The 27,874-nt window shown below is 40.1% G+C and overlaps 1 protein-coding gene across 1 annotated transcript; it reads left to right on the top strand.

Moving 5' to 3' along the window:
- Positions 1-440: 440 nt before the first annotated feature.
- LOC127639509 (kinesin-like protein KIF14) lies at positions 441-27,874 on the top strand. Its single transcript, XM_052121559.1, has 29 exons — positions 441-1,291; positions 2,583-2,837; positions 3,720-3,807; positions 3,929-4,027; positions 4,128-4,180; positions 4,378-4,408; positions 4,508-4,615; positions 4,788-4,904; positions 5,587-5,705; positions 5,827-5,999; positions 6,590-6,737; positions 7,853-7,916; positions 8,037-8,221; positions 8,375-8,477; positions 8,590-8,744; positions 9,127-9,274; positions 14,349-14,501; positions 15,025-15,157; positions 16,894-16,987; positions 18,811-18,952; positions 20,152-20,255; positions 21,323-21,423; positions 21,899-22,135; positions 22,265-22,452; positions 23,627-23,779; positions 24,023-24,145; positions 24,289-24,363; positions 26,785-26,926; positions 27,025-27,874. Exons 1-29 carry the CDS (start codon positions 441-443, stop codon positions 27,381-27,383), a joined length of 4,701 nt encoding a protein of 1,566 aa, XP_051977519.1. The 3' UTR covers positions 27,384-27,874.

Below are 27,874 nucleotides of genomic sequence, written 5' to 3' on the forward strand. Positions count from 1 at the left end.
CGTTACTGCATGGGTGCGCTCTAAAATCATACGTCATTCAGATCTGACCAATCACAGCACACCGACAGTTTTCGAAAGAAAGCGGCAGTATAGCGGTGGCTATACAGTGAGTTTGTGGTTTTTATTGACACTTTGAGCTCGTCGCATTGGAATTAGGATGCGGTGTACAGTCTGTATACTTCCTCAACGTTGAAACCGAAACAAAATTAAATAAGGGAGGACAGAATAGCAGTCCATTTTGATACGGTACGGGTCTTTACTAAAGGGATTTTTAGTACATGCAAGTTAGTTATATTTATGTTTAGATTTATAGGTTTATAAAAGGATTAAAATATGTCATACTCAGATTTAATACAATCGTAACAATGTGGACTAAATATCCTATGGCTCAGTAGTGATTTTTTTTAAATGACAAATCTTGTTTTTGGACCATTTATATTATGGAGGGAGAGATCACGTCATCTTTCAACAAAACCAAAGAAATAAACAGGACTTATGTAATCTCTGCACTCACAAAATGTGAAGAAAACACATTAAAAACACCATCCTCTCATGGCAGACTCACCCTTCAGAGGAAACACAGCAGTAGAAATACTGCAAGCAACTATGAAGGAACCAAACAGGAGAACACCGAGAACCAAAGCACAGATAAACGCCTGACCCTCCAGCGCCGGACCAGAACAGGGTCCATGAACAGAACCAAAGTACTGTCTGAACCCAATCCATCACCATGTGTCTCTGCTGAGGTCAGGAGTTCAGCAAAGGAGATCCACAAAACCATCAACACACCTGGAATAACACCACGGGGTGCTCAGAAATCAGGTTCTGAGAAAGAAGATGCCACCCAATATGGAGGTAAAACAGTATCAACACCTACAAGAAAAACCCAGTTTGAGAAATTGAGTGTCAAGAGAGATGTCTTTGAGAGGTTAGCTGGAAGGGATGCACCAAGACCAGCACCCATAAAGCACAAAGGTGCTGGAAGACACAACCCACCACAGGGGAGAACAGAATCTGGAAGGTCAGCATGTGGAACAGCCGCTGAGAAGGTGCAGATTGGTGGTTTAAATAGGCACATGACACCCACATCACATTCCGCACAGGTGAGGAGACCTGCAACCCTAATGAGCGCCACACCTCATGGAGGAACGAGTGTTTCTAGGCCCACTGCAGGACAAACTTATGTTCCTGTGGAAGCTGCAAGCAGATCAAGTGCTGTACAACTTAAAGAACTGAAGATGGAGAATAGTGCGGTCACTGTTGCAGTTCGAGTGCGACCTTTCAGTTCAAGGTGAGGAATGTATCTTTGTTCCATAGTTGTTAAGTAACTTTAGTCATTTACAGTTGGTTCATTACTGTTAAGCAGTACCTTAACTGTTACTTTTGAAAAATCAATATGGTTGTGTAATTTAGAAAAGTTAATAATTTTTTAAATAAATTATTCCGCTTTCTGTAATTTCTTCAAACAGGATGGAGTTTTTATTTCAGATTTAGACAAATCTCACAAAATTCATAAAATTAATTGCTAATACTTATTTTATGTTTGAGCTGTTTTTTTCTCACCAAATATTAAGTCACTTCCTGGAGGATGATGTTTTACCTGTACTGGCTTTTATTAGTTGGAGGGATGTTACAAAAGACTAACAGGACAGAAAGTAAATTTAAATATATGTGTATGTATATATATATATATATATAAAAATTGTATTATCCCCTTTCCTCTCAATTCACACTACTTATTAGGTCCTCGTGGTGGCGCGGTTACTTGCCTCAATCTGGGTGGCAGAGGACAAGTATCAGTTGCCTCCGCTTCTGAGACCGTCAATCCGAACATCTTCTCACATGACTCATTGTGCATGACACCGCGGAGACTCACAGCATGTGGAGCCTCATGCTATTCTAGTTAGTAAATCGTAGCTGGCCACATCTGCTGAAACCAAAGTAGTTAAATGATTTAAAATTCAACCCTATTTTCATTTAGGCTAATTGTGGTAAAAGAAAATGCACTAATCTTCTTTACATGTTGTGTTTTTATTATTTTATCTTGTACATTAAAACACATGATGGGGATACAACAATATACTGCTTATGTAATGTTCGTTTACATTGCGGTAATGAGAATTGGGGGGTAAAATATGTTTAAATGTCATGAAAATAATGTCACAATGAAAAAACTCTTAATGGCCCTAAAAATAGGCTTCATTTTCCCATTGATTTCTCAATGATGATTCTCATTACTGGAACACAGTCATTTACTGTATTACAGTAAAAATAGATGCTGTGGTACAATGATTTTTACAAATTTTAATGAATGAATATTAAAGTTATTTTTTGCATTGCAGAATGAGTGTTGGGGGGTAACATATGAGTAACTGTCATGAAGAAGTCACAAATTTGAAAAAATAAATAAAAATAATGATTTTATATCATTATTTAATGATCCTTTTATAGCACTACATTTTTTTTCATCTTGTAGTAAAATAGGACCAGAATATTTTCTTGACAGGTTTCATGAGAATCATCTAACAGTGTCTTCGCTCTGCTTTTCGCTCTTTTTTTTTTTTTTTTTTTTTTTTCAACAGGGAGCAGAATGAGAAAGCCCGTCAGGTGATCTTCATGGACAACCATGAAACTCTAGTGCAGCATCCAGACACTAAACAAAACTACACGTTTACCTTTGATTTCTCCTTTTGCTCTATTGATGATTCGGATGCAAGTTTTGCCAGTCAGCAGGGGGTTTATGAAAAACTGGCTCGGCCCTTGCTTGAAAGGTCGTTTGAAGGATTTAACACGTGTCTGTTTGCCTATGGACAAACGGGTTCTGGAAAGTCCTACACGTAAGTAATGCTTCTGTTCAAAACTGGAATCTTCATAAATGTGATTTATAGGGATAATTCACCCAAAAATGAAAATTATTTTATTTACTCATATTACTACCCTTATGCCATCCCAGATGTGTGTGACTTTCTTGAGCAGAACACAAATGAAGATTTTTAGAAGAATATTCCAGCTCTCTAGGTCCATAAAATACAAGTGAATGGTGTGAATCTACAATCATAATCAAGTCAGCATAAAAGTCATTAATACGACTCCACTGGTTTAATCCATGTCTTCCAAAGTGTTATGAAAGGTATAGGTGATAAACAGATTGATATTTAAGTCCTTTTTAACTATAAATCTCCACCTTTGACTAGCCCTTACCAGTAGGTACAATATATATGAGGAATGTGAATTGCCAAAAAACTAAAGATGAATGTGGAAGTGCAGATTTATACTAAAAAAGGACTTGCATATTGATCTGTTTCTCACCCATACCTGTCATATAACTTCTAAAGACATGGATTAAACCACTGGAGTTGTGTGGATAACTTTTATGCTGACAAATGTGGTTTTTAGAGATTCAAAGTTTTGGTCACTTTTCACTTTCATTGAATGGACCAACAGAGCTGATATATTTGTCTAAAATCTTCGTTTGTGTTCAGCAGAAATTCATACATATCTGGGACGACATGAGGGTTAGTAAATGATGAGAGAATTGTCATTTTTGGGTGAACTATCCCTTTAAAAATGTATAGAAATTTTGACCAGCTATCACACTTAAAAGCGAGATATACATTCATATAAATTAAACCTTATTTTTTTTTCATGTTATTTGTGAGCTACGCTATTCTTAAAAAGTTTCTAAATGTATTTAATTGATATATTTAATTGTTTTCTAGTATGATGGGCTTTGGTGAAGAGGCTGGTGTTATACCCAGATTCTGCAATGAACTTTTCTCCAGATTGTCCGGGTCCAAGATCAAAGAGGTTACTGCCCCAAACACTGATTTTTCAATTGCAGTTTTGTTTTTAATTTCAGCAATTTGTGAATGCATTAAAAGCATGGCCTGTTCAACTTTAACAAATGCAAGTGTCTGTTGTGTTAAAGGTCTCTTGCCATCTGGAGATGAGCTATTTTGAGGTGTACAATGAGAAAATCCATGATTTGCTAGTGGCAAAGGATGAACAGAATCAAAAGAAAATGCCTGTAAGTACAATGCAACCACATTAAATGCTAAATGTAGTTCCTTATTTATCCCTTTTGACAGATCCATGAATTCAATCCTTTTCATTTGACTGTTTTCTAGCTCCGTGTCAGAGAACATCCTGTCTATGGACCGTATGTAGCAGATCTGTCTACGTAAGTAAACGTTGTTTAATCAGACACCCAGATTCTGACGGTCATGGAAAAATATTGAAATTTTAATTCTGAAATTGTATTTTCGAAGCCTGGAAACATCATGAAAATTGAAATGGGGAATATAATTGTTTTTTAGTTATTTTAGTTTTGTTTTGAGAAGTACATTTTACTCATTTTACCCTTATGCTCTTTTGTAGGAATGTGGTCACCTGCTATGCAGATATTCAGGTAAAATGGCTTTGTGACCATTCACTGTATTTATAAATTCATTGTTGTCTTTGGTTTTGGTTTAAGGAAATACATTTTTTCTCTCCCTCTTCTTCATAGACTTGGCTTGAACTCGGTAACAAACAGAGAGCCACAGCTGCCACTGGCCTGAATGATAAAAGCTCAAGATCCCATTCTGTTTTCACTCTGGTCATGACGCAAACTAAAGTAAGACCACACCTCATTTAAATCAGGCTTAAAATTAGATTATACTTATACTTGAACAAACAATTTAATGAGTTCCATGTGTTTAAAAGGATATTGTTTTGCCATGCTATGCTGCATTTTGACCAATGCATTTGATGATTAAATTCATATGATGGTGTTTGCACATGCACAGACAGAGTTTGTGGAGGAAGAGGAACATGATCACTGCATCACCAGCCGGATAAACCTGGTGGATTTGGCAGGAAGTGAGCGTTGCACCTCAGCCCAGACCAGTGGTGACCGCCTCAGGGTAATCCACCATTAAAGACAATACTCCAGGCTCAAGAATTGCATTTTGAGTAAAAAATGAGTGCATAATACATTGGATACAATTATATTAATGATAATCAATTATCAGTTTCTGTAATTGATGCATTGCATTTTCATTCATATCGATGCATTCCATACATCAGTACATTTTTACACACCTTGTATCGTGTATTTTTTACAAAGTTAAAATACTTTCTCTTATCTCCACTTAATAGACAATTATAAGTTGAGCATTTCTAGGTTGATTTACCCGAAAAGTGTAACACTGTGGCTCTGTGATACTATCAAAATATTTCTCTGTTTAAGCATTCCGATTAGCCAGACATAGGGGCCTATTTTAAGACTTAATTTACGTACAATATACCCACAGTTTGTGTACATACACCCAAAGATAGTGCAAACACTCCCACCCACGGCCACTAGCGCTTTGTGCTGGCACGAAAATTGGATAAGACGCAGTTCACGGTCAAAAAAATAGAGACCATAATATCACTGGCCCAACCAACGGCGTGAGTTTGGGATTGGACTATCTGTTTGGTCAAACAATGGTAGACAGTGGTAACGTTTTGGAAACCTGTTGGAAAGCAGCCGTTTTTAGTTTCGTTGCTAAAGGTCTTAAAAATAAACATTTTTCCATAGTGTTTATTTATACATTTTTTCAGGAAGGAGCAAGCATCAACAAGTCTCTGTTCACGCTGGGAAAGGTGATCTCTTCACTTTCAGAACAGTCTCAGAGCAGAAAGAAAGTCTTCACTCCTTATAGAGAGTCTGTGCTTACATGGTGAGAAAATTATTCAAATGTAAAGTAAAATATGATAGAACCTACGAGATATCATTTTTACCAAAGTTTTTAAGTCTCTTGATTTGTGCGATAGAATTCTTTCATCCCCTCCTGTGTTCAGGTTACTAAAGGAGAGTCTTGGTGGCAACTCCAAGACAGCCATGATCGCCACACTAAGCCCTGCATCCAGTAACATGGATGAGAGTCTGAGCACTCTGCGTTACGCCCAGCAGGCCCGAATGATCATTAACACAGCAAAAGTCAATGAGGACACCAATGCCAAACTTATCCGAGGTCAGGCCTGTCATTTCCCTGTCTGTTTAGATGTATGTTATTGCATCAGCTGTCATAACCATGCACACTGCTGCACAGGGCTGGTACTAGGACGCAATCTTTGGTGGAGCACATGTATGTTTAGGGGGCAACGTTGGTTGTTTTGCCATCAGTCTGGCATGATGGGTGAGCAGTGCCGTGCGTTGCTCCTGGCAGGTTACTCAGCCTTACAGGCTCCATATGGATAGGATTAGGGTGGTGGTGGGGTTAAGACATCTACTGCCTCCCAGGAACAAACCGAGGCACCTTTGTACAATGGGCTTAGTCCGAGTATCGTTGTTCGTCAGGGCAGGGGCATCAGATGTTTCTGGAGGGGGGGATCGATGCTCAAATGGGGGCAATATGCCCCCTGCCCCCCAATAACACCAAGGCATGCTGCTGCACCACACCTCCTCTCCCCTGGAGGACAGTACATTTCCAACAATTGTGACTGGCCTTAGTGATTTGTATTCTGAAAAACCACCAATAAAGAATTACAATGTCAATTTGTTAAAGGTGAATTGTTAAGAATATGTATGACATATGACGTTTTGTGATTGTATTTTGTGCAGAGCTGAAAGCAGAGGTAGAGAAGCTCCGTGCAGCTCAGATGAGTTCTCAAGGCATTGCTCCGGAGAAAATGAGACTGTTTCAGCAAGAGATTGCATCCCTTAGGACTAAACTCTGTCAACAGGAGCGGGAAATGGTCGAGGCTCACAGGTGATTAGACATGAGCTACAAAACTAAACTCAGCAAAAAAGAAACATCACTTTTTCAGGACACCATTTTAAAGATAATTTCGTAAAAATCCAAATAACTTTGCAGATCTGTTAAAACAATGTTTTCAATGCTTTTTCAATGAACCATAAACAGTTAATGAACACGCACCTGTGGAACGGTCGTTAAGACTCTAACAGCTTACAGATGGTAGGTAATTAAGATCACAGTTATAAAAGCTTTAGACACTAAAGAGACCTTTCTACTTTGGAAAAACACCAAAAGAAAGATGCCTAGGGTCCCTGCTCATCTGTGCGAACGTACCTTAGGCATGGAGGCATGAGGACTGCAGATATGGCCAGGGCAATAAATTGCAATGTTGGTACGGTGAGATGCCTAAGACAGCGCTACGGGGACACAGGAAGGACAGCTGATCATCATTGCAGTGGCAGACCACGTGTAACAACACCTGCACAGGATCGGTACAACTGAATATCACATGTGCGGGACAACAACAACTGCCTGAGTTACACCAGGAACACACAATTCCTCCATCAGTGCTCAGACTGTCCACAATAGGCTGAGAGTGGCTGGACTGAGGGCTTGTAGGCCTGTTGTAAGGCAGGTCCTTACCAGACATCACCGGCAACAACGTCGCCTGTGGGGACAAACCCATATTTGCTGGACCTGACAGGACTGGCAAAAAGTGCTTTTCACTGACGAGTCGTAGTTTTGTCTCACCAGGGGTGATGGTCGGACAGTGTGTCACAGCATCATCGGACTAAGCTTGTTGTCATTGCAGGGAAGACATCCTCCTCCCTCATGTTGTACCCTTCCTGCAGGCTCATCCTGACATGAACCTCCAGCATGACAATGCCACCAGCCATACTGCTCGCTCTGTGCATGATTTCCTGCAAGACAGGAATGTCAGTGTTCTGCCATGGCCAGCGAAGAGCCCTTGGTTGTTGAATATTTTTATTTTTATACAAATATAACACCTCACCTTTAAGCATCTCCTGATTCACATCACCTTGTTATTTAAACTCATCAAATCGTTATTGGTCCTAAATTGCACCTGTCAAATGTTTTGCTTGTTTGTTTTCATTTGATATGTGTAGAACTTGGAAGGAAAAATTGGAAGAGGCAGAGAGAAGGAAACGTGAGGAAACCAAAGAGCTGCAGGTATGGAATTGGTTTAACATTTGCAGAAATCAACGATTGATTGATTGAGCTTTTTCAAATATTTTATGGCCATCTTTCTCTCTTCTCTAATCCTCTGTTTATTCGGTGTACTCCATTCAGCATGCCGGTGTCACCTTTAAGGTGGATAATCAGCTGCCTAACCTTGTGAACCTGAATGAGGATCCGCAGCTGTCAGAGATACTGCTGTACATGATTAAAGAGGGTGACACCAAGGTCGGCAAGCTCAAGTCTGAGTCGGCCCATGACATCCATCTCTCTGGTGCGCTTATTGCAGATGAACACTGGTGAGACGGTCGTGTTCACTAGTATCCTTCCTTTTTCCAATTCAACAAATGATAGAAATATGTGCTGCTGCCATTTTGAGTGTGCCAAAGAAAAAAGAAAAGTGTTTACATTTTCTCATTACTTATGTCTTCTGTTTTGACTTTCATTTTCAGTGTCATCTCCAATGTAAAAGGTACCGTCAGCATTAAACCGATGCAGAATGCCAAGACCTTTCTGAATGGAAATCTTGTGTCTAAATGCACTGTTCTCCAACATGTGAGTGAAGAATCACTCATGATGCCACTATGTACTAATTTTTGTTCAGCTGGCTACTATAATGCCATCAAAAATCATAATGGAAGTTACAGTACTTACTACTTCCTTTTAGGGAGACCGTGTGATTCTTGGAGGAGATCATTACTTTCGTTTCAACCACCCTGCTGAGGTTCAGAGCGGGAAGCGTGCATCTTGTTGGAACGGTGGAGATGGTCAAAAGAATTTTGAGTTTGCCAAAAACGAGCTGCTGTCTGCCCAGAGAGCTCAGTGAGTACACACCAAAGAGTTACTGATCCTTTAGGATCTCATATTTAATTTGCCTAGAATGCAACAAAAAGAAGCAGCCCTGATTTGACTTAAAGGGTTAGTTCACACAAAAATTTAAATTCTCTCATAATTTACTCCCTCATGCCATCCCAAATGTGTACGATTTCCTTTCATCTGCTAAACTCAAAAGAAAGATTTTTAGAAGAATATCTCAGCTCTTTTGGTCTAAATAATGCAAGTGAATGGGTGCAAAAATTTTGAAGCTCCAAAATCCACATTATCCCTTTAATGGTTCATCAAATGCACTGAAAGTATGTGCTCTGAAAGTGTGCAAATTCGGATGCAGCTACTGACTTGGGATAATTATTACTTTTCTGTGTAGACTTGAAGAAGAAATCGAGAAGGCACGATTGAAGGCCAAAGAGGAGATGATGCAGGGGATTCAGGTGGCAAAGGATATGGCACAGAAAGAGTTGAGCGAGCAGAAAATTCAGTATGAGAACAAGATCAAAGCTCTGGAGAGCGAGCTGGTAAGACAGTTCTGTTAGGATGTATGGCAATACAGTCACTGAGCACTTGGTCCTAATGAAGTACCTAACATGGTCTTCTGCTGTAGTAGCCCGTCTGCCTCAAGGTTTGATGTGTTTGTTGGATTCTGAAATGCTATTCTGCTCACTACAATCGTACAGAGGGGTTATCTGAGTTACCGTAGCCTTTCTGTCAGCTCGAACCAGTCTGGCCATTCCTTATTGACCTCTCACATCATTAAGGCATTTCCGTTCACAGAACTACTTCTCACTGGATGTGTTTTGTTTTTAATCATCATTCTGAGTCAGGGTTCCCACACGTCCTGGGAAACGTCTCCGGTTACTCGTGTAACCTCGGTTCCCTGAGATAAAGGGAAGGAGACATTGCATTTGAATGCTATGGGGAAAATCCCTTTTCCAAGACCTAGTTAATGCCCTTGAATCATAACTTGTAATCTTGTGATTGGCAATGATGCTTGAGCTCCGCCCCTTTAATTGCACATTTGCCCTATATAAGCGGGCTCTCAAACATAATTTCTTCAGAATGTCTGACTGAGGGACAAGAACGCATTGCTTGTTCCTCAAAGCTCTGATGTAGTAGTAGTGCGGCCGAGTTTTGCAATGTCTCGTTCCCTTCATCTTAGGAAACCAAGGTGACGTGAGTAACCAGAGACATTCCCTATCGATTCAGTTCACTCGACATTGCATTTGAGCACTATGGGGAACAGAGTCCCATCACGCTGCACTACGTAGTGTCATACACTAGATGTTCCCCGGTAGAAACACAATAATGTGTATATGAGGTCATGGCCCTTGGGGCGGTGACTTATGTCTTCATGTGTGTATCAAAATGTATGGAAACCAGATGGAAAATATTAATTAGTCTTAATCTGAGGATTTATATGAGCCATATAATACACACAGAATAATTAACCCCTTCATAACCAGCGGTAGGGAAGGAGGTTTTATTCTATTGGAAGTGCTTGTCACATCTAGTGGCCGTAAATTGGATAGCGGCCTACCCAGGCGGCTGTATTAAAATTATAATGAGTAGCCTGCCCGAAAAAGGAGCTCGGGCTCACCCGCTGGGTGAAGGAATAATATCTCTTTAGACAGAGAGGACTCATGAAGTGATGGATGCCACGTCTAGGTTATAAAATCTCGTGAATGTGTTTTGCGAAGGCCATTCTGTTGTAAAGCATATATCCTGTAGAGATATACCATTTGTCCATGCCCATAAGGAAGCCATCCTCTCGTTGAATGCGCCAATACACCAATAGGGCATCTAATGCCCTGTGACTCATAAGCAAGGGCGATCGCATCAACAATCCATTGAGAGGGCCTTTGTTTGGAGATGGACATGCCTTTTGCGCACCCTCCATAACAAACGAAGAGCTGATCTGAAAGTCTAAACTGGCGAGTACGCTCCACATACATGTACAATGCCTGCATGGAACATAATAAATGCGTTAACTGCTCCACATCCGAATTAGACCGTGGAGAAGAGAAAGCTTGAAGGTGCACTATCTGAGCCCTGAAGGGTGTGGAAAGCACCTTAGGTACATAGCCATTTTTGTGTTTGATATATGTGTTTGAAATACCCGAACCACATTCCAGACATGAACTGTCAACCAACAGCGCCTGTATATCACCAACCCAATTTACTGAGGCCAGAACGGGGGCTCATGAGTGCCCTCAATACCAGATTTAAATCCTATGTTGCAACTTTTTTAAGGGGGGGGTTCAAGCACCTCGCTCCCCTAAGGAACTTTATGGTCAATCATGTATGCCTGTAGAGGAACCAGCCTCTGGGGCGTGAAATGTCAATATGGTCGCTACATAGACCTTAAGCATTGATTGAGTAAGACCTGTGTCCAACCGCTCTTGAAAGAATGCAAGGAAATCCGTTATGGAGAAATTCACTGGGTCTTTGTTGCGTGAAGAGCACCAATCCGCAAAAGCACACAACATTTTTGTGCATAGAGGCATCTTAGATGGTGCTCTAGCTTGCAAAATGGTGCTCCTTGTAGTTTGAGACAATTCCGGCTCGTGTGCTGTGCTTCGTTCAGGGGAGATACGTGTAGGTTCCACAGCTACGGCTGGGGAAGCCAAATCGCACCCCGCGCTTGAGCGTAGATCCCTCCTCAGCAGTATTTCCCATGGAGGGCCACCTAATATCTCCATAATTTTTGGAAACCATGGCTGGTTGGGTCATTTTGGCGCAACCAACAGAACCGTTTCCTTGTTCTCTTGGACCTTGCTAATGATAGAGTGGAGGAGACGTACCGAGGGAAACGCATATTTGCGTTTTGTCATGGAGTACCAAAGAGGGCAGTTGGCTGTCTCTGCGGAGGCAAATAGGTCGACTTCCGCTTTGCCAAACATTTCCAAAATCATCTGAACCATCTGAGGATGAAGTCACTATTCCACTGCCATCGGTCCCTCGCATGACGGCATGTCCGCTCCGCTGGTCAGATGGCCCGAAACATATGTTGTGTGCAAGGAGAGGAGATGGTGAGCGCTCCACACGAAGAGGCGTTGCGACAGGTTCATCATTGGTAGCGATCGAGTGCCGCCCTAGAAATGTATGTACGTTACCACTGACGACACCGAATCAGAACACGATGATTCACTATGTCGGAATGGAAAGCTTTCACTTCTAAGAAGACAGCTAGCATTTCCAAGCAGTTGATGTTCCACATCCATTTCACACATGTCCAAGTGCCGAAAGCCGGGCGTCCATCGCACAGCACACCCCAACCTGTGCTGGACGCATCCGTGGTCACCACTTTTCATCTGAAAACCTGACCCAGCATCACACCCTGCTGATAAATGTTTGGAGCTGTCCATGGTGCTAGAGCCTACAGGCAGTGGTGAGTCATGGTGGCACAAACATGCCCCCGACATCACGCATGACTCAGCACATGGTGTTTGAGCCACCACTGGAGAGGTTTCATGTGTAAAAGACATAACTGTATGATGGCGGATGCTGCTGCCATAAAACCTAGCATTTTTGAAAAGTTTTTGGGAAAAATTTGCTTTCCCCATTTTGAACCGAGACAGACACTGGTGAATGGTCTGGACACGCTCGATCGTGAGGTACGCATGCATGCTCATGTAGTCAAGTCCAAAAAGGAGATTTGTTGGCTGGGAGAAAGTGTTCTTTTCGCCCAGTTGACATTGAGACCCAGGCTGTTCAAATAGCATAGCAGAGCCTCTGACACATCGACACATTTCGTGAATGTGTACGGGGCCAGAGACAATAAGATCTGCTTCTGAGTTAACATTTGAATGGGCGTTTTGCAAGCACACCGATCTGAGATCTAAAATCAAAGTCCAACACCTTTCTTCAGAAAGAAAAGGTAGCAGCTGCAGAACAATCTCGATCACATCTTTAGTGAGATTTTACTGAGGACAAAACGCTGTTGAAGCGAAGCGGTCTGCCTGCGAATTGGATCGAATACCAGTGTTCTATCATTTTTAGCACCCAATCTGACATGCCCGTGAGCATGGGTGTGTCCTTACTGTAACGTGGAGGATAGAATGCTGTTGAATGGAACATTGAAGGGAATGCTGTTGCTCCTCACCCTTACTGGGTGGAGGGGCTGCAACATCCTCAACGGACCATTCTCTGAACCGCTGAATATGACAACACCATGCTCATTCATAGAGGGCCAGAATTCATCATGTGCGTATTGCGATTGTGGGTTTTGCGCCGGCGCGAGATCCTCCTCCGGTTCTTCCATCTTCCTCATGTTTTTTTCTCAAGATTTAACACAGAGGAAGCGGTCAGGAGGGCGCGGGAGGCATAATCGTCCCTCAGAATGAGGGCGACCCTAGAGTGGGCGTCTTGAGACTCATGTCCTCACAGTAAGGGCAGTCTATCCCCATGACAGCTGCTTAAGCATGAGTGCGGCCCAGGCAGGGAACGCAGCTCACATGTTGGTCTAGAGACTGTTGTGCGTGAAATTCCCAAGTTACAAAAATACTCAAACCAGCCTGACTGCGACCAACAATCATGCCACTGCCAACATCACTTAGATCACATTTTATCTCCATTCTGATGGTTGATATGAATATTAACTGAAGCTCCTGACCTATATCTGCTGGATTTTATGCATTGCACTGCTACCACATGATTTGCTGATTAGATAATCGCATGAATAAGTAGAAGTACAGGTGTACCTAATAAAGTGCTCAGTGAGTGTATATTGCATGTCTGTTTTCTTCTTGTGTGCAAAGGAAGTAAAGAGCAATTAAAGGAATGTTTTGTGTTCAATAAAGTTTGAGCTCTATCGAAAACATATGTGGCATAATGTTGATAACCACAATAATTTTTTTTGACTCATCCCTTTCTTTCTTTCTTTCTTTCTTTAAAGGGATAGTTAAATTCTCATCATTCATTCACCCTCATGCCATCCCAGATGTGTATGACTTTCTTCTGCAGAACACAAATTAAGATATTTTAAGAATATTTCAGCTCTGTAGGTCCTTACAATGTGAAGTGAATAGTAACCAGAAATGTTATGCTCCAAAAAGGTCACAAATGCAGTAGAAAAGTAATCCATATGACTCCAGTAGTTCAGTCCATGTCTTATGAAGTGATATGATAGGTGTGGATTAGAAATGGATCAATATTTTTACCATTTAACATTTTCACATTATTCTTAATGCATATCTACACCTACTGGTCCCGGCTGGTCAAAAGTGGAGATTTATAGTAAAAAATGACTTAAATATTTATATGTTTCTCATTCACACCTATCATATAGCTTCTTACATGGATTTAAGCACTGAAGTCATCTGGATTACTTTTATACTGCCTTTGTGTACTTTTTGGAGTACTTCTGGTCACCATTCACTTGCATTGTATGGACCAACAGAGCTGAAATATTTTTCAAAAAATCTTTGTGTTTAGCAGAAAAAAAATAAGTCCCATATATAGGATGGCATGAGGGTCAGTAAATAATGAGAATTTAAATTTTGGGTGATCTGTCTCTTTAACTTGTGTTGAATCTGAATCTTTAGTTTTTTGAATACTTTTTTATTTTTTGAAAACTTGTCCATTGTTTCTTAGGCGGAGGAGAGTGAAATGAAAAGAAAACAGGAGCTGGATAAACTAAGGGTTGTCAGCCAGATAGAGCAACTTCAGACAGCAAAGACTGTACTGGAACAGGAAGTAAACACCCATAAGAAGCGCCTGCAGCTCGAGGCCTGTGCCACTAGACAGGTGCAGCATGGTTAAAAACATGACATCAATATTGATCCTATTTACTTAATTGCTAAATGTGCCTGTTTTTTTGTGCGAGATTGATCATTCACAGAATTCTTAAAAGGGAAAAAAAAGCTTTGTTTTTGTAATCTTTCATCAATTTGTAATAGCCTAACTTTCTTCGCCTCTGCAATGCCTTTTCTGATGTAACTACCAAGGTTGGGCAGGCAGGGGAAAAATAATATCAAAGCCTACTTTTCACTATCCCATCAAATCCTGATGGGTAATATGTGTTTTAATGAATTGTGAACATTTCATGTTGCCGTAAAACGTTTTTCCTACTTTTGATGTTCTGGACTTTAGGCATGTTTGTTCACTCAGCAAATTGTAATAAAATTGTTTGTTTTTGTCACTTTTTGACATTCACATTGGGACATCCAAGCTTGATTTCCTGTGTGTGTTTTGATCTTTTTTTAAAAAGCTGATCTTGTCATTTCTACTAACAACTTTTTCAGATTTTGCATGTCTTTGTGTCTTGTAGGCCTTGGCTGATCATGATATCCGGCATGCTAAAATTGTAGAAGCCCTTGAGGCAGAAAAGAGGAAGATTGCTGAAGATCTTGCTCAGTTTGAGAGGAAACGTGCTCCCAAGGTGAACCAGACCCCTAAAACAGGTGCATCAATGCTATCTATATATCTATCTATCTGTCCATCCATCCTGTCTAGGCATTGATACAGATTTCTCAATTCATATGGGTTTATTTCTGTTATAATGTCCCTTTTGCTTGCACATAAAAGAACTAGGTTCATTAGGAAAATATAATTTTACTAATTATATTTTAATATTTTTCATAATTTGTAACATTGTGACTTTTTAAAAATGAAAAAATAAATGTTTTCAATCAATAAATAAGATATTTTATTTAATATTCTATTTTGACATGTTTATTGTTAAATTGCATAATTTGTACTATTTACAAGTATTTACATTGATTTGTTGAACACATGCTAAATCCGATTTCAGTAAACAGCACTTTTAAATGAGCGTATGTTAACTAGAGATGCATCTTATGGCTTTATCTCATCTGTGCGATGCATGATTAGAATTAAATGTTTTTTTTGTTGTTGTTTTTGATCATCAACTGACTGTAGAGAACCGATACAGTATTAAGAGATTGTATTCAATGACAAATGGGTCATGTGGATCTCGTCCTTGAACACGCATTACACGGAACAACATTTACTCTCAACGCGCTGTGAAAGGATCTCGCTGCTGAACATTTCACGACTAAACTACACAATTACTGGTGCATTAAATGTAAACATTTAACAGCTAGTTGCCAAATACATATATAGTCGCATAGCGCGACATTTGGTTGCAAATGCGAGTGAGTTCCTTTCATTGTAGTAGAGGGTTGCACTGAGTGCAAATCGCGATTAATCTGAAAAAATGTTTTACCCACCCCTACTGTTTGTCTATCTATCTATCTATTGTATACATCTACAGTGTATGCCTAATATTGTGTAGTCCCACTCGTGCCGCCAAAACAGCACCAACCCGCATCTCATCTTGTATAGATCAGTTATCTGAGTTATCATAGACTTTGTCAGTTCAAACCAGTCTGGCCATTCTCTGTTGACCTCTCTCATCAACAAAGCATTTCTGTCCACAGAACTGCTACTCACTGGATGTTTGTTGTTTTTGGCACCATTCAGAGTAAATTCTAGAGATAAGACTGTTGTGTGTGAAAATCCCAGGATATCAGCAGTTACAGAAATACTCGAACCAGCCCGTTTGGCACCAACAATCATCCATGTGATTATCTAATCAGCCAATCATGTGGCACCAGTGCAATGCATAAAATCATGCAGATACAGGTCAGGAGCTTCAGTTAATGTTCACATCAACCATCAGAATGGGGAGAAAATGTGATCTTATTGATTTGGAGTGTGGCATGATTGTTGGTGTCAGACGGGCTGGTTTGAGTATTTCTGTAACTGCTGATCTCCTGGGATTTTCACACAACACAACAGTCTCTAGTCTCTATTTACTCAGAATGGTGCCAAAAACAAAAAACATCCAGTGAGCGGCAGTTCTGTTTACAGTTTCCTGTAGACGGAAATGCCTTGTTGATGAAACAGTCTATGGTAACTTAGATAACCACTCTGTACAATTGTGGTGAGAAGAATGCTATTCTGAGATGCGGGTTTGTGCTGTTTTGGCGGCACAAGGGCAACCTACACCATATTAGGCAGGTGGTTTTAACGTTATAGCTGATTGGTGTGTGTGTGTGTGTGTGTGTGTGTGTGTGTATATGTATATAGTTTAAAAAAAGTAATGTGTTTTAAGACTGCCTTTTTAAGAGTAATGTCTTTTTTTAATCTGTCTTTTGCCTTACAATGTTTGCAGCCTATCCACAGTGGGATGCCATGAAGCTCTCTTTGATGATGGAAGAAGCAAACAAAATCAGTGCCAACCTCCGGAAACACACTGTCTTCAGCAGGTACATTTTAGGGTCTGTTCAGACTAAAGATCGACCGATAGTTGATTTTGCATATACAGATAACTAAGGTGGTGGAAAAGATCTGAATGTTCAGCCAATCGTTTTGAAATGAATGTTTGCACTGATGAGGCATGTTTCTATATTTTGGTAGACACATTTTTCTTTGCTTCAATTTAGAACACTTGATTTACTAATCAAAATAACAAAATTGAATTGAGGACAAAAGTATGGAAAAATATGGTCAGTTATGACAGATTTAGATCCCTACAAGGTGTAAGTGACTGTTTTATTTGATATCTAGAGGATGCTGTTATACTGTAGAATGAAGCCTTTCTAGATTTTTGCCTATAACCGATAGTTCCAAGAAGCAACCATCGGCACTGATTAATCGGTAAACCGTTACACCACTTTACCTCCTAGTTCAGACCAAATTTGCGTTCCTGTACTAAAAAAGCTAAAGCAGTGGAACTAAGAGAACAGAACGCAGGTGTCTCAAGAATGGATGTGTGGAACGACTAATTTAAGTTACATTTAAATAAATATTTTGGAGTCGACTAGTCTAAAAAGAATCCAATATTCTGAAAACCGTCCAAAAATTGTGTTTATGCGACCCATTTAAAATTACTGACTCAGAAGCATACATTTTTGGATGAGCAAAATTAACACATCGACATGATCCGGTGAAAGACGGGACTTAACTCACCTGAGGCGGCTAGTCTGCGCTTGAAAATGCTCGCTCGGCGGGAAAGTAACTTACAAGCATGCACAGATTTAAAGAAGACTCAAATGTGAAAACTTCTGACTTTCAAGTCAACATTTCTGAAATCCGCTTCCGCCACCACTGAAGTGATTTCATAGCTACTTTGTTGAGTTTGCTTGTCTAGTGAGAGGACATTTTCCTGCATGTACCGCAAGTGAGAGAAGGAAGAAGCACGTTGTTGTATCTGATCTAGATATCCTCTTTTTTTATATTAATATAATATTTGTATTATTAATTATATTTAAAATGTGTAGTGCAGCCTCTGTAAAAATATAAAGCCAAACATAAATGTGTAAGAATGTTGAACCGTTTATTTGGGGAAAAATATTAACCAACTAGTAATTGCAGTGTCGACTAGCAGCATCAGAACCGTTTAGTCGACTTGTTTACTCACACATCCTTATTCTTGAGACGTGTTTTAAATGTTTCAGTTCTCTTTAACTCGACGCAGCTTCTAAAAAAACGTGTCGCTCCTGCACGAGATGCTTAAAAATAGCAAGATCCGACGCAACCGTCAAAGACAGATGTCTAATACATGTTTACTTAAAACCAATAAAAGTAGTGTAGATGGATGCAAAAAAATGCATTTGGATTGAATAGCCCCTTAGTCGTTGAACATGAATTCGCCAAGAAGTTTGAGGGTTGTATTATTTCCGGATCAACATCTTTGTTGGTCCTGGAATAAGATTGCTTTCAATTAATCTGATTTTAGGATTAAAGTTAAGAGTTTTAAGCAACTTTCTTATCAGCCCATCATTTCCCTCTGATTTTCGGGGTAGGTTCATAGAGTTTGGCTTACAATTGTTTGATAGGAATATGGCAGGACCAACAAAGCATGTTCATCCTGGAAACTGTCCTACTTTGCTAAATCACATTTTGCCAATTTAGTCCATGCCATTTAAAGCATTTTATGTCTTAATTGTTTAGTTCTTCAATTTCACCTTCTAAATTATTCCCAGTTATGGCTATTTACAATTAAGGGTTGCTTACAAGAATGATGCACAACACTGAAAATAATTAATAGAATCATATAAGATGAAATGAAATGTGATCTTTATGCCAGACATGAGGCGACTGATAAAGAAAACGGTGGCAGAGATTCTGAGCTGCAAGTCCAAGTTCAGAACACCAAACTGGGGATTTCCACATTCTGGAGTCTGGAGAAGTTTCAGAGCAACTTGGCTGCCATGAGGGAGATCGAGCAGGTTAAAGATTTTCATCTAGTTTTAACCATAAACTTGCTGTCAGATCTAGCTTCAGTAAATCGAATGCATGATAGTTAACCCAAAAATTTACATTTTCTCATCATTTATCCCAGATGTGTATGACTTTCTTTCTTCTGGAGAACACAAATTATGATTTTTAGAAGAAATTTCAGCTCTGTAGGTCCATACAATGCAAGTGAATGGTGACCAACATTTTGAAGCTTAAAAATCACATAAATCAGCATAAAGGTAATCCATAAGACTCCTGTGGATAAATCCATATCTTCAGAAGTGATATGATAGGTGTGGGAGAGAAACCGATTAATATTTAAATCCTTTTTTTGCGTAAAAGATCTTCTCTTTGCCCAGTAGGGGCCGATATGCTCGAAGAATGTCAATATCCAAAAACACAAGAAGAAGAATGTTAAAGTGATCTGTTTCTCACCCACACCTATCATATCTCTTCTGAAAATATGGATTAAAAAACTGGAGTCTTATGGATTACTTTTATGCTGACTTAAGTGATTTTTGAAGCTTCAAAATGTTGGCACCCATTTACTTGCATTGTGAGGACCTAAAAGCTGAAATATTCTTCTAAAAATCTTAATTTGTGTTCTGCAGAAGAAAGTCACACACCTCTGAGATGGCATAAGGGTGACTAAATGATGAGAGAATTTAAGAGTGCATGATACAATTTCTGACAAGTAAACAAAGTGAACCCTACATGATGTCCTAACCAGAAATCATGCGTTAAAGCGTTGAAGTATAAAATCTCATCTATCCCATGTGAATCTGAGTTTCTTTCCTAACCAGGTGCAACTGCAATAAGCGACAAGACATTTTTTTTGTAACATCAGACTGGGTAGTGTCTGTGCCACTCACACCTCATTGGTCAAATATTATGTTCCACATAACTGTATATTAAACATCAAAAATGTTTTGATTGGCTGTTATTTTGTCGCAAATTTAACTTTCATTGAGAACAGAAAACAATTCTGGAACCCTACTGTATCGATAAATCCATCAAGTATGTCATGTGAAAAATGGTCGTTTGTGCGTAATGATAGATGAGTCCATTTGAAGGCTGTTTATTTTCTTGTCATTACCAAATAAAAGCAGGAAGTGTGTAGTGTTGGCATTCATTCTTATTATCATAAAAGAATCTGAGGCTAAATCAAGTTCGATTTTATTGGCTGCAGGGGGAGACCGCCTCTAAAGATGACAACGTGTTTTACGACCCTAATGATGAGTGGGAAGCAGACCTATCTGCCTCCTCTTCAACATCCTCATTCTCTCGTAGAAGGTATTTGAATTTACTAGTCTTTTTTTCATTGGTGTCCATGATGGCACTTTGTAGTTGTCTGTACTTTGTATGTGCAGTGAGGTCCAAAAGTCTGATATCAGATTGCAAATTAAATTTAAATCATGGAAATAATTTTATGATTTTGAAAAATCTCAAGTGAACACTGAGACAAAACAAAGAAAAACGTTCTTCATTTTTTATTCATCACTAATAAAAAAAAAAAAACGGTGATATTGAGTCTGTTTAAATACACGCTGATTTCTCCCAAAAATCAGCTTATTTAAAAATTCAGGCAAAGCAAACTAAATACTGCTAAACTCTGAATGTCAAAAAAGTTTTTTGATTAAACTTTTCACTCAATATTTTATGCCCCTCCCCCGTAAACCAAGCTCTATAGCAGGGGTGGGGAACCCTGATCCTGGAGGGCCACTGTCCTGCAGAGATTAGCTCCAACCCTAATCAAACACACCTGCCCTTACATTTTTCAAGTAATCGAGACCATGATTAGTTTCCTCAGGTTTGTCTGATTAGGGTTGGAGCTAAACTCTACTGGACAGTGGCCCTCCAGGAGCAGGTTTCCCCACCCTTGCTCTATAGAAAAGTCCAGAAAGTAGCAAATAGTTTTCATCATCCACCATTTTTCCCATTTTCTTTTCCATTTTTTTCTGCTTTGCCATTTTATTGCTCACATATGCATGTGAATAAAGCCAAATTCAATATTTTGTCAGACCAAACTATACCAGCCGTCAAAACCACTTCTCCAGCTCTATGAAGTCCCTGTTCTCACAGGTGGTTTACTTTCGTAATACATTTGCTTGCTTATCCCCTTTGTGTGTCATTGTGTGTATCAATCCTTGCTTTGAATGACTCTAGAGAGGGGTGGTATAGGGACTCTGTTCAAACGCCATAGTACACAATAAACTGTTTGTGACGCATATAGCATAACTGTCTGTTGTAGAAGCATTGAATGGCACATGAATGGGCATGGCGGTTAAGTCAGTTGTGTTTTGTTTGCATTATATTCTACATTGGTGTCTGACCATTTTTGTCTCTATACTTGTGCTCAGGAGTAGGAGTTTGCTAAAGAGTAGGAGGATATCTGGGCGTCTCTATGAGATCAGAGTGCACCCCATTCAGAGCTTACTTTGTGGTCCTTCACAGTCTACTGGTAAAGTACCCTTGATATCTTCTCAAAGTGACTTTTGACCTCAGTGTTTTTAACTGCCTACTGTGAATAGTGGCTGTAATAGCTCTTTTGCAAAATCTATCGAGCTGCATTGGGTGTCTACTGCCTGCATAGGTGACTATTTTCAAAGGCAGAATCCTAACATTTCAGTATTAAATTGTATGTATTTATAATCTAATCAGCATTTCATTCAACTCATCCTCACCGGGTCTCAAAATGCATTCTGGGATGGCCTTCTCTGCAAAGGATACATGCAATGCAACCATGTCCACACTAATATGGTTGCTTTTAAAAATGCATTGATTTCGCTACATTTTTGCCTCTTATCCACACTAGGATTACGTTTTCCTCCACTGAAACTTTGAAAAACAGTAGAAAGCTCTTTTTTTTTTTTTATGACTGAAATATGATTGAATCCCTTCTTCCTCCTCTGAGTTGCTCTGATATGTCTCTTTAGGGCTGATGGGTAAAAGCAAACCCCCCTCCCTGCACTCTAGCACCTCGGACTCTGCCCTCCCGGCCATCTGCAAAGATCTGATTGGTGCTGCCATTGCTCGCCTATGCTCCTACCAATCGCTGGAGGAGCACGAAAGCTTGCCCAACAAACTGACCCTAGACCTGCTCGCCATTCACACAGCCGTGAGGTCCATCGCAGACCTTTACGAGCACCTTGACGATGACAGTCAGGAAAACTGTAAGAGCTTGAGCATTTTTAACAAACATAATTCAACAGAGCCATTCATCAGTGACGATATTCAATATCAATGCCGTGGAACTTTCTATACACCTCTATTCAAAGAGTCTTGTTTTTGTGTGAAAACAGTGTTTGCCTGCAGCACTGAAGCCCAGACTCATCTGGTGAAGGCCACCTCTGCTGTTGAAAGGGCTGTGTTCATTACTATGCACTGGGTCTCCAGCATTAAGCCCTGTTCTAACGCAGTGTCTCAAAAATTTGAGGAGCTCAAGACAGAGGTCAAGAAAATCGGTGGCTACCTTCAATTGCTCATTCAGGTGCTTATTACCATAATGCAAAAACAATATTTTCATGAAATTGATCCAGAGATTGAATTGTTAAACTACAGGCTGTTTGGTCATACCTTTCTCTCTCTCATATTCATATATATATATAAACACACACACACACACACACCGATCAGCCACAACATTAAAACCATCTGCCTAATATGGTGTAGGTCACCCTCGTGCCACCAAAACAGCACCAACCCACATCTCAGTATATCATTCTTCTCACCACAATTTTACAGAGCGGTTATCTGAGTTACCGTAGACTGTCTAGAACCAGTCTGGCCATTCTCTGTTGACCTCTCTTATCAAGAAGTTGTTTCAGTCTACAGAACTGTCCCTCACTGGATGTTTTATTTTTTTTTTTCTGAATAAATTCTAGAGACTGTTTTGCTTGAAAATGCCAGGAGATCAGCAGTTACAGAAATACTCAAACCAGCCCATCTGGTACCAACAATGCCATGCCATGCAATGCTCCAAATCAATGAGATCACATTTTCCCCATTCTGATGGTTGATGTGAACCTCAACAAGCTCCTGACCCGTATCTGCATGATTTTATGCACTGCACTGCTGCCATGCAATTGGCCGATTAGATAATCGCATGGATGATTGTTTGTGCCAGATGGGCTGGTTCGAGTATTTCTGTAACTGCTGATCTCCTTGTATTTTCAAGCAAAACAGTCTCTAGAATTTACTCTGAATGGTGCCAAAAACAAAAAACATCCAGTGAGCAGCAGTTCTGTGGACGGAAACATCTTGATGATGAGAGAGGTCAACAGAGAATGGCCAGACTGGTTAGACTGACAAAGTCAATAACTCAGATAACTGATCTGTACAAGATGAGATGCGGTTTGGTGCTGTTTTGGTGGCATGAGGGGGACTACACAATATTAGGCAGGTGGTTTTAATACTGTGGGTGATCAGTGTATATATTATTAATTAATATAAATATATTTATCAACATATTTTATAATTGTTTGTTTAATTGATTTATTGATTTCTCAGGTAATTATTTACTACTTAGTGGTACAAATGGGCCCCACATATCTCTAGTAGTAGAATTTCCTGAATACTTGTTATTAACAACTAAATTATTTGTGGAAGCCTTAAATCACAGAGTTGGTCTTTCTGTCTCTCTGCTAAATAAATGCTTTTCTCAGGGCTGTGACTCCGAAATCTCCTCCATGGTAACAGAGGCCCAGAGGAAGGTTGCCAAGTGTCTGAACGCAGCTCTCAACACCATTGGTTTGCTGGCAGGAGTGAATGGGGCTGATCTTCATTTGACTGAACTTGGTACAGAGATCATAAGCAATGTGGGTATATTTTTCCATCTTTTGAAAAGTCTTAAATTTAGAGGCCCCACTGTAAGGGCTTGATGACAGTCTTATAAGACAGATGGCAAATAAAAGTGCTATAAATGTTTTACATTTCTACTGTAGGTAATTTTTTATGTTAGCATACATTTTCAATAACCTTATTGAAGATGGACATCTAGCACACTTGCAGACATGGAAATTTTGGATTTTGATAGTTGTTTCTCTGCTCTTTCTCTTTAGAGGTTGGTTGTGGGTTCTTTGCAAGATGGGTTGCATCAAAGTGTGACTGCTTTACTCAACATGGGTCTGTCCATCACTAAAGAGATGCTACGAGATGCACAGATGGCTCAGCCTAGAACACAGGTAAATTCACTTAACAAATTCCATGGAGTATACTTGTAATCATACCATCTGTATGCAGTAAATAAATATAAAGTTACAGTTTTAATTTATTAATAAATTATAGGATACCATGGCATCACTTCATAACCTTTGTCGATTTTTAGGTGTTACAGAGCCTGAAAAGCAAACTGATGGAGGTTGCCTGTGCTCTGCAAAGCTACATCCATTGCAGTTTGTCGGTATGTCTGCTAAATGTTTAAATGTTTTGGATTGATGACCAACCCTACAATGACTGTGGGGGACTAGCTTTTACAACGCTTGTACAATGTCGTACCCAAGCGGACTTATTGCACATCTTGGGTCGTTTCGCTGTTTAGAAAATAAATGGATTGAGTGGAGTGTCATCTGTCACCTTAATGTGGCTGTAGCTGTTATCTTCAATACACAAACTACAGGCTCTATGTTATTGTTCAACAAGAGAATGGGATGCTGGGATTCAACCAATTCCCCTGTTCCTCAATCCCACCCACCCTACTGAAAAAACTGTGGGCTGAAACAAATAAGAGGCCCATCAGTTCTTGCTTTTAATGCACAAGTCATTTGTTTTGTTTCTATTAACCAGTGCAGTCATGTTTTATGTTTTCATTTAACAACATAAATGAAAATTGTCATAGTTTGCTCACCCTCTTGTCATTTCATTAATTTATGGAACACACAATTAGATGTAAAGGCAGTATGTTTGCACTGCACGATTTACTTGAATAAGGAAGGACGCTGTTAAACTCCAAATATGATACTAAACTACCATAAAGTATTACTTGCAGGTCCTGCGCTAATCGTCACCAACAATCGCGGTCGTCAAATATGCACAGATATGCTGATAACTACCAAAAAATTGCTTTGTCAAAAAATCCTACAACATAAGACTTGGAATCATTGGGTTATTCTCTGCTCACTTCAAAACGTAATTTTGCGCCTAGCAGTTAAACGTGAAATCAGGGTAATGGTCAAAAATGTATGCCTGCCTGCTTAAACCGCTACATGTCCATTGATGCAACGCCACGGCTTGAGGCTGTCTACACAGAACATAAATAAACGGATTCAAATGTTTGTATTGACACATCCTAAACTGTATTTGTTTGTGTGTCTCAGCACCAGCGCGTGCAGCGCCAAATGGAACTGGACTCCCGGTACTGTCGGCGCTGTGCCGCAACGGACCCTTCCAATGTAGACAGCATCATTGATTATAAGGGGTTCTATTGCTTTTGACTTGAAGCACTGCTCTCGTCCAGTTAAGACAGGGTGTTAATGTCCTTACCCTGATAAAAACTAACCATTTAAGGGTGCCTACACTCTAGGGAAAGTTCCAAAAGCGGATTTGACGGATGGGAATGTGAAAGGTCCGTTTGGAAGGTGTGTACCAATGAGTGAAGAGGCAGTTCAATTTGAGAACAAGCAGCAATCCAGTGGCGATCTAAAATATATCGACAATGTACCAGTAAACATTGAAACACTTCTCTAGGCTCTCTCTCTACAATCTCTTTTTAGCCTGGCAGAGAAGAAAAATAAAGGACAGGAAATTAATACACTGCATGTATGATGTTTTTATCGAATTTTCAGCGCAACTAGTCCAGCCTTTCCAAGATTATCATTGGTCAACACATGCCTACGTCAGAGTGCATGTGTTAGGTGGATTGGCGGTGCAGGCAGGCTGTCGCATGCATAATAACAAGTGCACACAGCCCCATCGTAACGTTCCCAACACCCCACATAAGTAGCATAGTCCCTCGTACCCAAGGGGGAGGACAAGACGTACTTACAATGGGAATAGGCCATACAAGCTGTTTTTACCTTTTTTTGTAATTTTTTTATAAAAATGAACTTAGCAGGGACCAAGATACATACACCCCGGGAAAGGTGTTCTTTTTCCCCATGGAGAAAAGACACCGCAGAGACCACATCCTGCCCGAAGGGGAGGTTAACATGTGGAGAATACAACACATGGATTTACAAACCGGGAAGTACCACACATGGAAAGGAGTCCCCGTGGTAGGTTCTACCAGGAAAGGGAGGAGCTCTACAACTCAGCGACCGGTGGCAGAGCAGAACTCTGCCCAAGGGAAGACATGGGTTTATCGCTAGGGAAACCATACCATGGAAAACACCTCATGGGATTACCGACAGGGAACCACCACACACGGAGCACCTATCCCAAGTACAGGAGCTGACCAGACAGGGCATACTTCACGAGTACTGGGCCTGGCATCTAATTTCTGACTGTAGAGAACCGATACGGTATTAAGAGATTGTATTCAATGACAAATGGGTCATGTGGATCTCGTCCTTGAACACGCATTACACGGAACAACATTTCCTCTCAACACTGTGAAAGGATCTCGCTGCTGAACATTTCACGACTAAACTACACAATTACTGTAAACATTTAACAGCCAGTAACTTTTTACAGTCACTTTAGTTGCATAGTAAAAAATTATCGGCATAGATGTTTGATGATAACCGATAGTTCCAAAAAGCAACTATTGTCACCGATTAATCAGTAAAACCGATTTATTGGCCTACCTCTGGTATTGACTGCTTTTATGGTGCTGTAAAACATTTGTCATATTTTAGTAATGTTTTTTGTTCCTGTTCTTTCACAGGAGAGGTCAGGGTCCATTGAAAACTGTACAGAGTACTTTGAAAGCTCTGACATGTGTGGAATTCAGAACACAGCCAATAAACTCCTTAAGTTGAACCAGGCGATCACAGATCTCCACTCCTCTTTGTCATGCTCTCTGAAGGGTACAGTGCCTCATTCTTTCCACTTGAAACACTTTTACTTCTCTGTTATGACACATATTTGACATGAGTTAATTTTTTATGGTGATTTGATTATGTAGGGAGGGGCAGCGACTTTGACCACGGTTCTTTCAGACAAGCAGTACAGACTTCGTCCAAGACGATTGACGATGTCATCAACGGTCTTCCACGGAAACTGGGAGCCCAACGTGCCGACAGTCTTCAGCTTCCGTGTGTGAGGAGTGTTATGGCAGCCAGAGATGAAGTGCATTCAGCACTGAATGCTTTGACGGAGATGTTCGATAAAAGCACAGACAGAATGCTGGACGAAGATGGCTGCTTTGCCAAAGCAGATCTGCAAGAACCTGGTTATGGCAACAGGAGCCGAACCATCCCTAAAGTTGTGTATTCTCTTTCCTCAGGCATTAGCATGTGTTCCAGAAACGCCCGCTGGGTTTGATTCCGGTGTCTTCAAATTGAATGTCGTAATTGGGGGTTGTAGTCATGTTTATAACCTCATTGTGTGTTCTGGACACCACCGCAGTTAACTTATGTATTTACAATTACATTTCAAGCCTTCAGTATTTTTTCTATGGTGCTGTAGAGCACTATCTGAACATATGTTGTATGACCTGTAGATTTAATTGTAGTTGGGTATTTTAATGAAGGGCTTATTTGTATGACATGTGAGGGTGGGTATCTATACTTTGGAAATGGCCAAGCATATTTTTGTATGATGGTAAAGAAAGTTTGCTAGTTGGGTCATTTATTTCCAAATTGCTTAAAACTCACTCATAAAATACTTTCTCATTGAATATATTTTTTTGCACTTGAAACCTTTGCACAGGCATATCACATTTTCCTAACCATGGGAATGTGATTTTTGCCAGCTGTAGCATTATTTACTCTGGATCATGTAACTGTTTGACCATAATTTATACAATCAGTAAT

Source organism: Xyrauchen texanus, chromosome 48 (assembly GCF_025860055.1).
Source record: "Xyrauchen texanus isolate HMW12.3.18 chromosome 48, RBS_HiC_50CHRs, whole genome shotgun sequence".
Lineage (NCBI taxonomy): Eukaryota > Metazoa > Chordata > Actinopteri > Cypriniformes > Catostomidae > Xyrauchen > Xyrauchen texanus.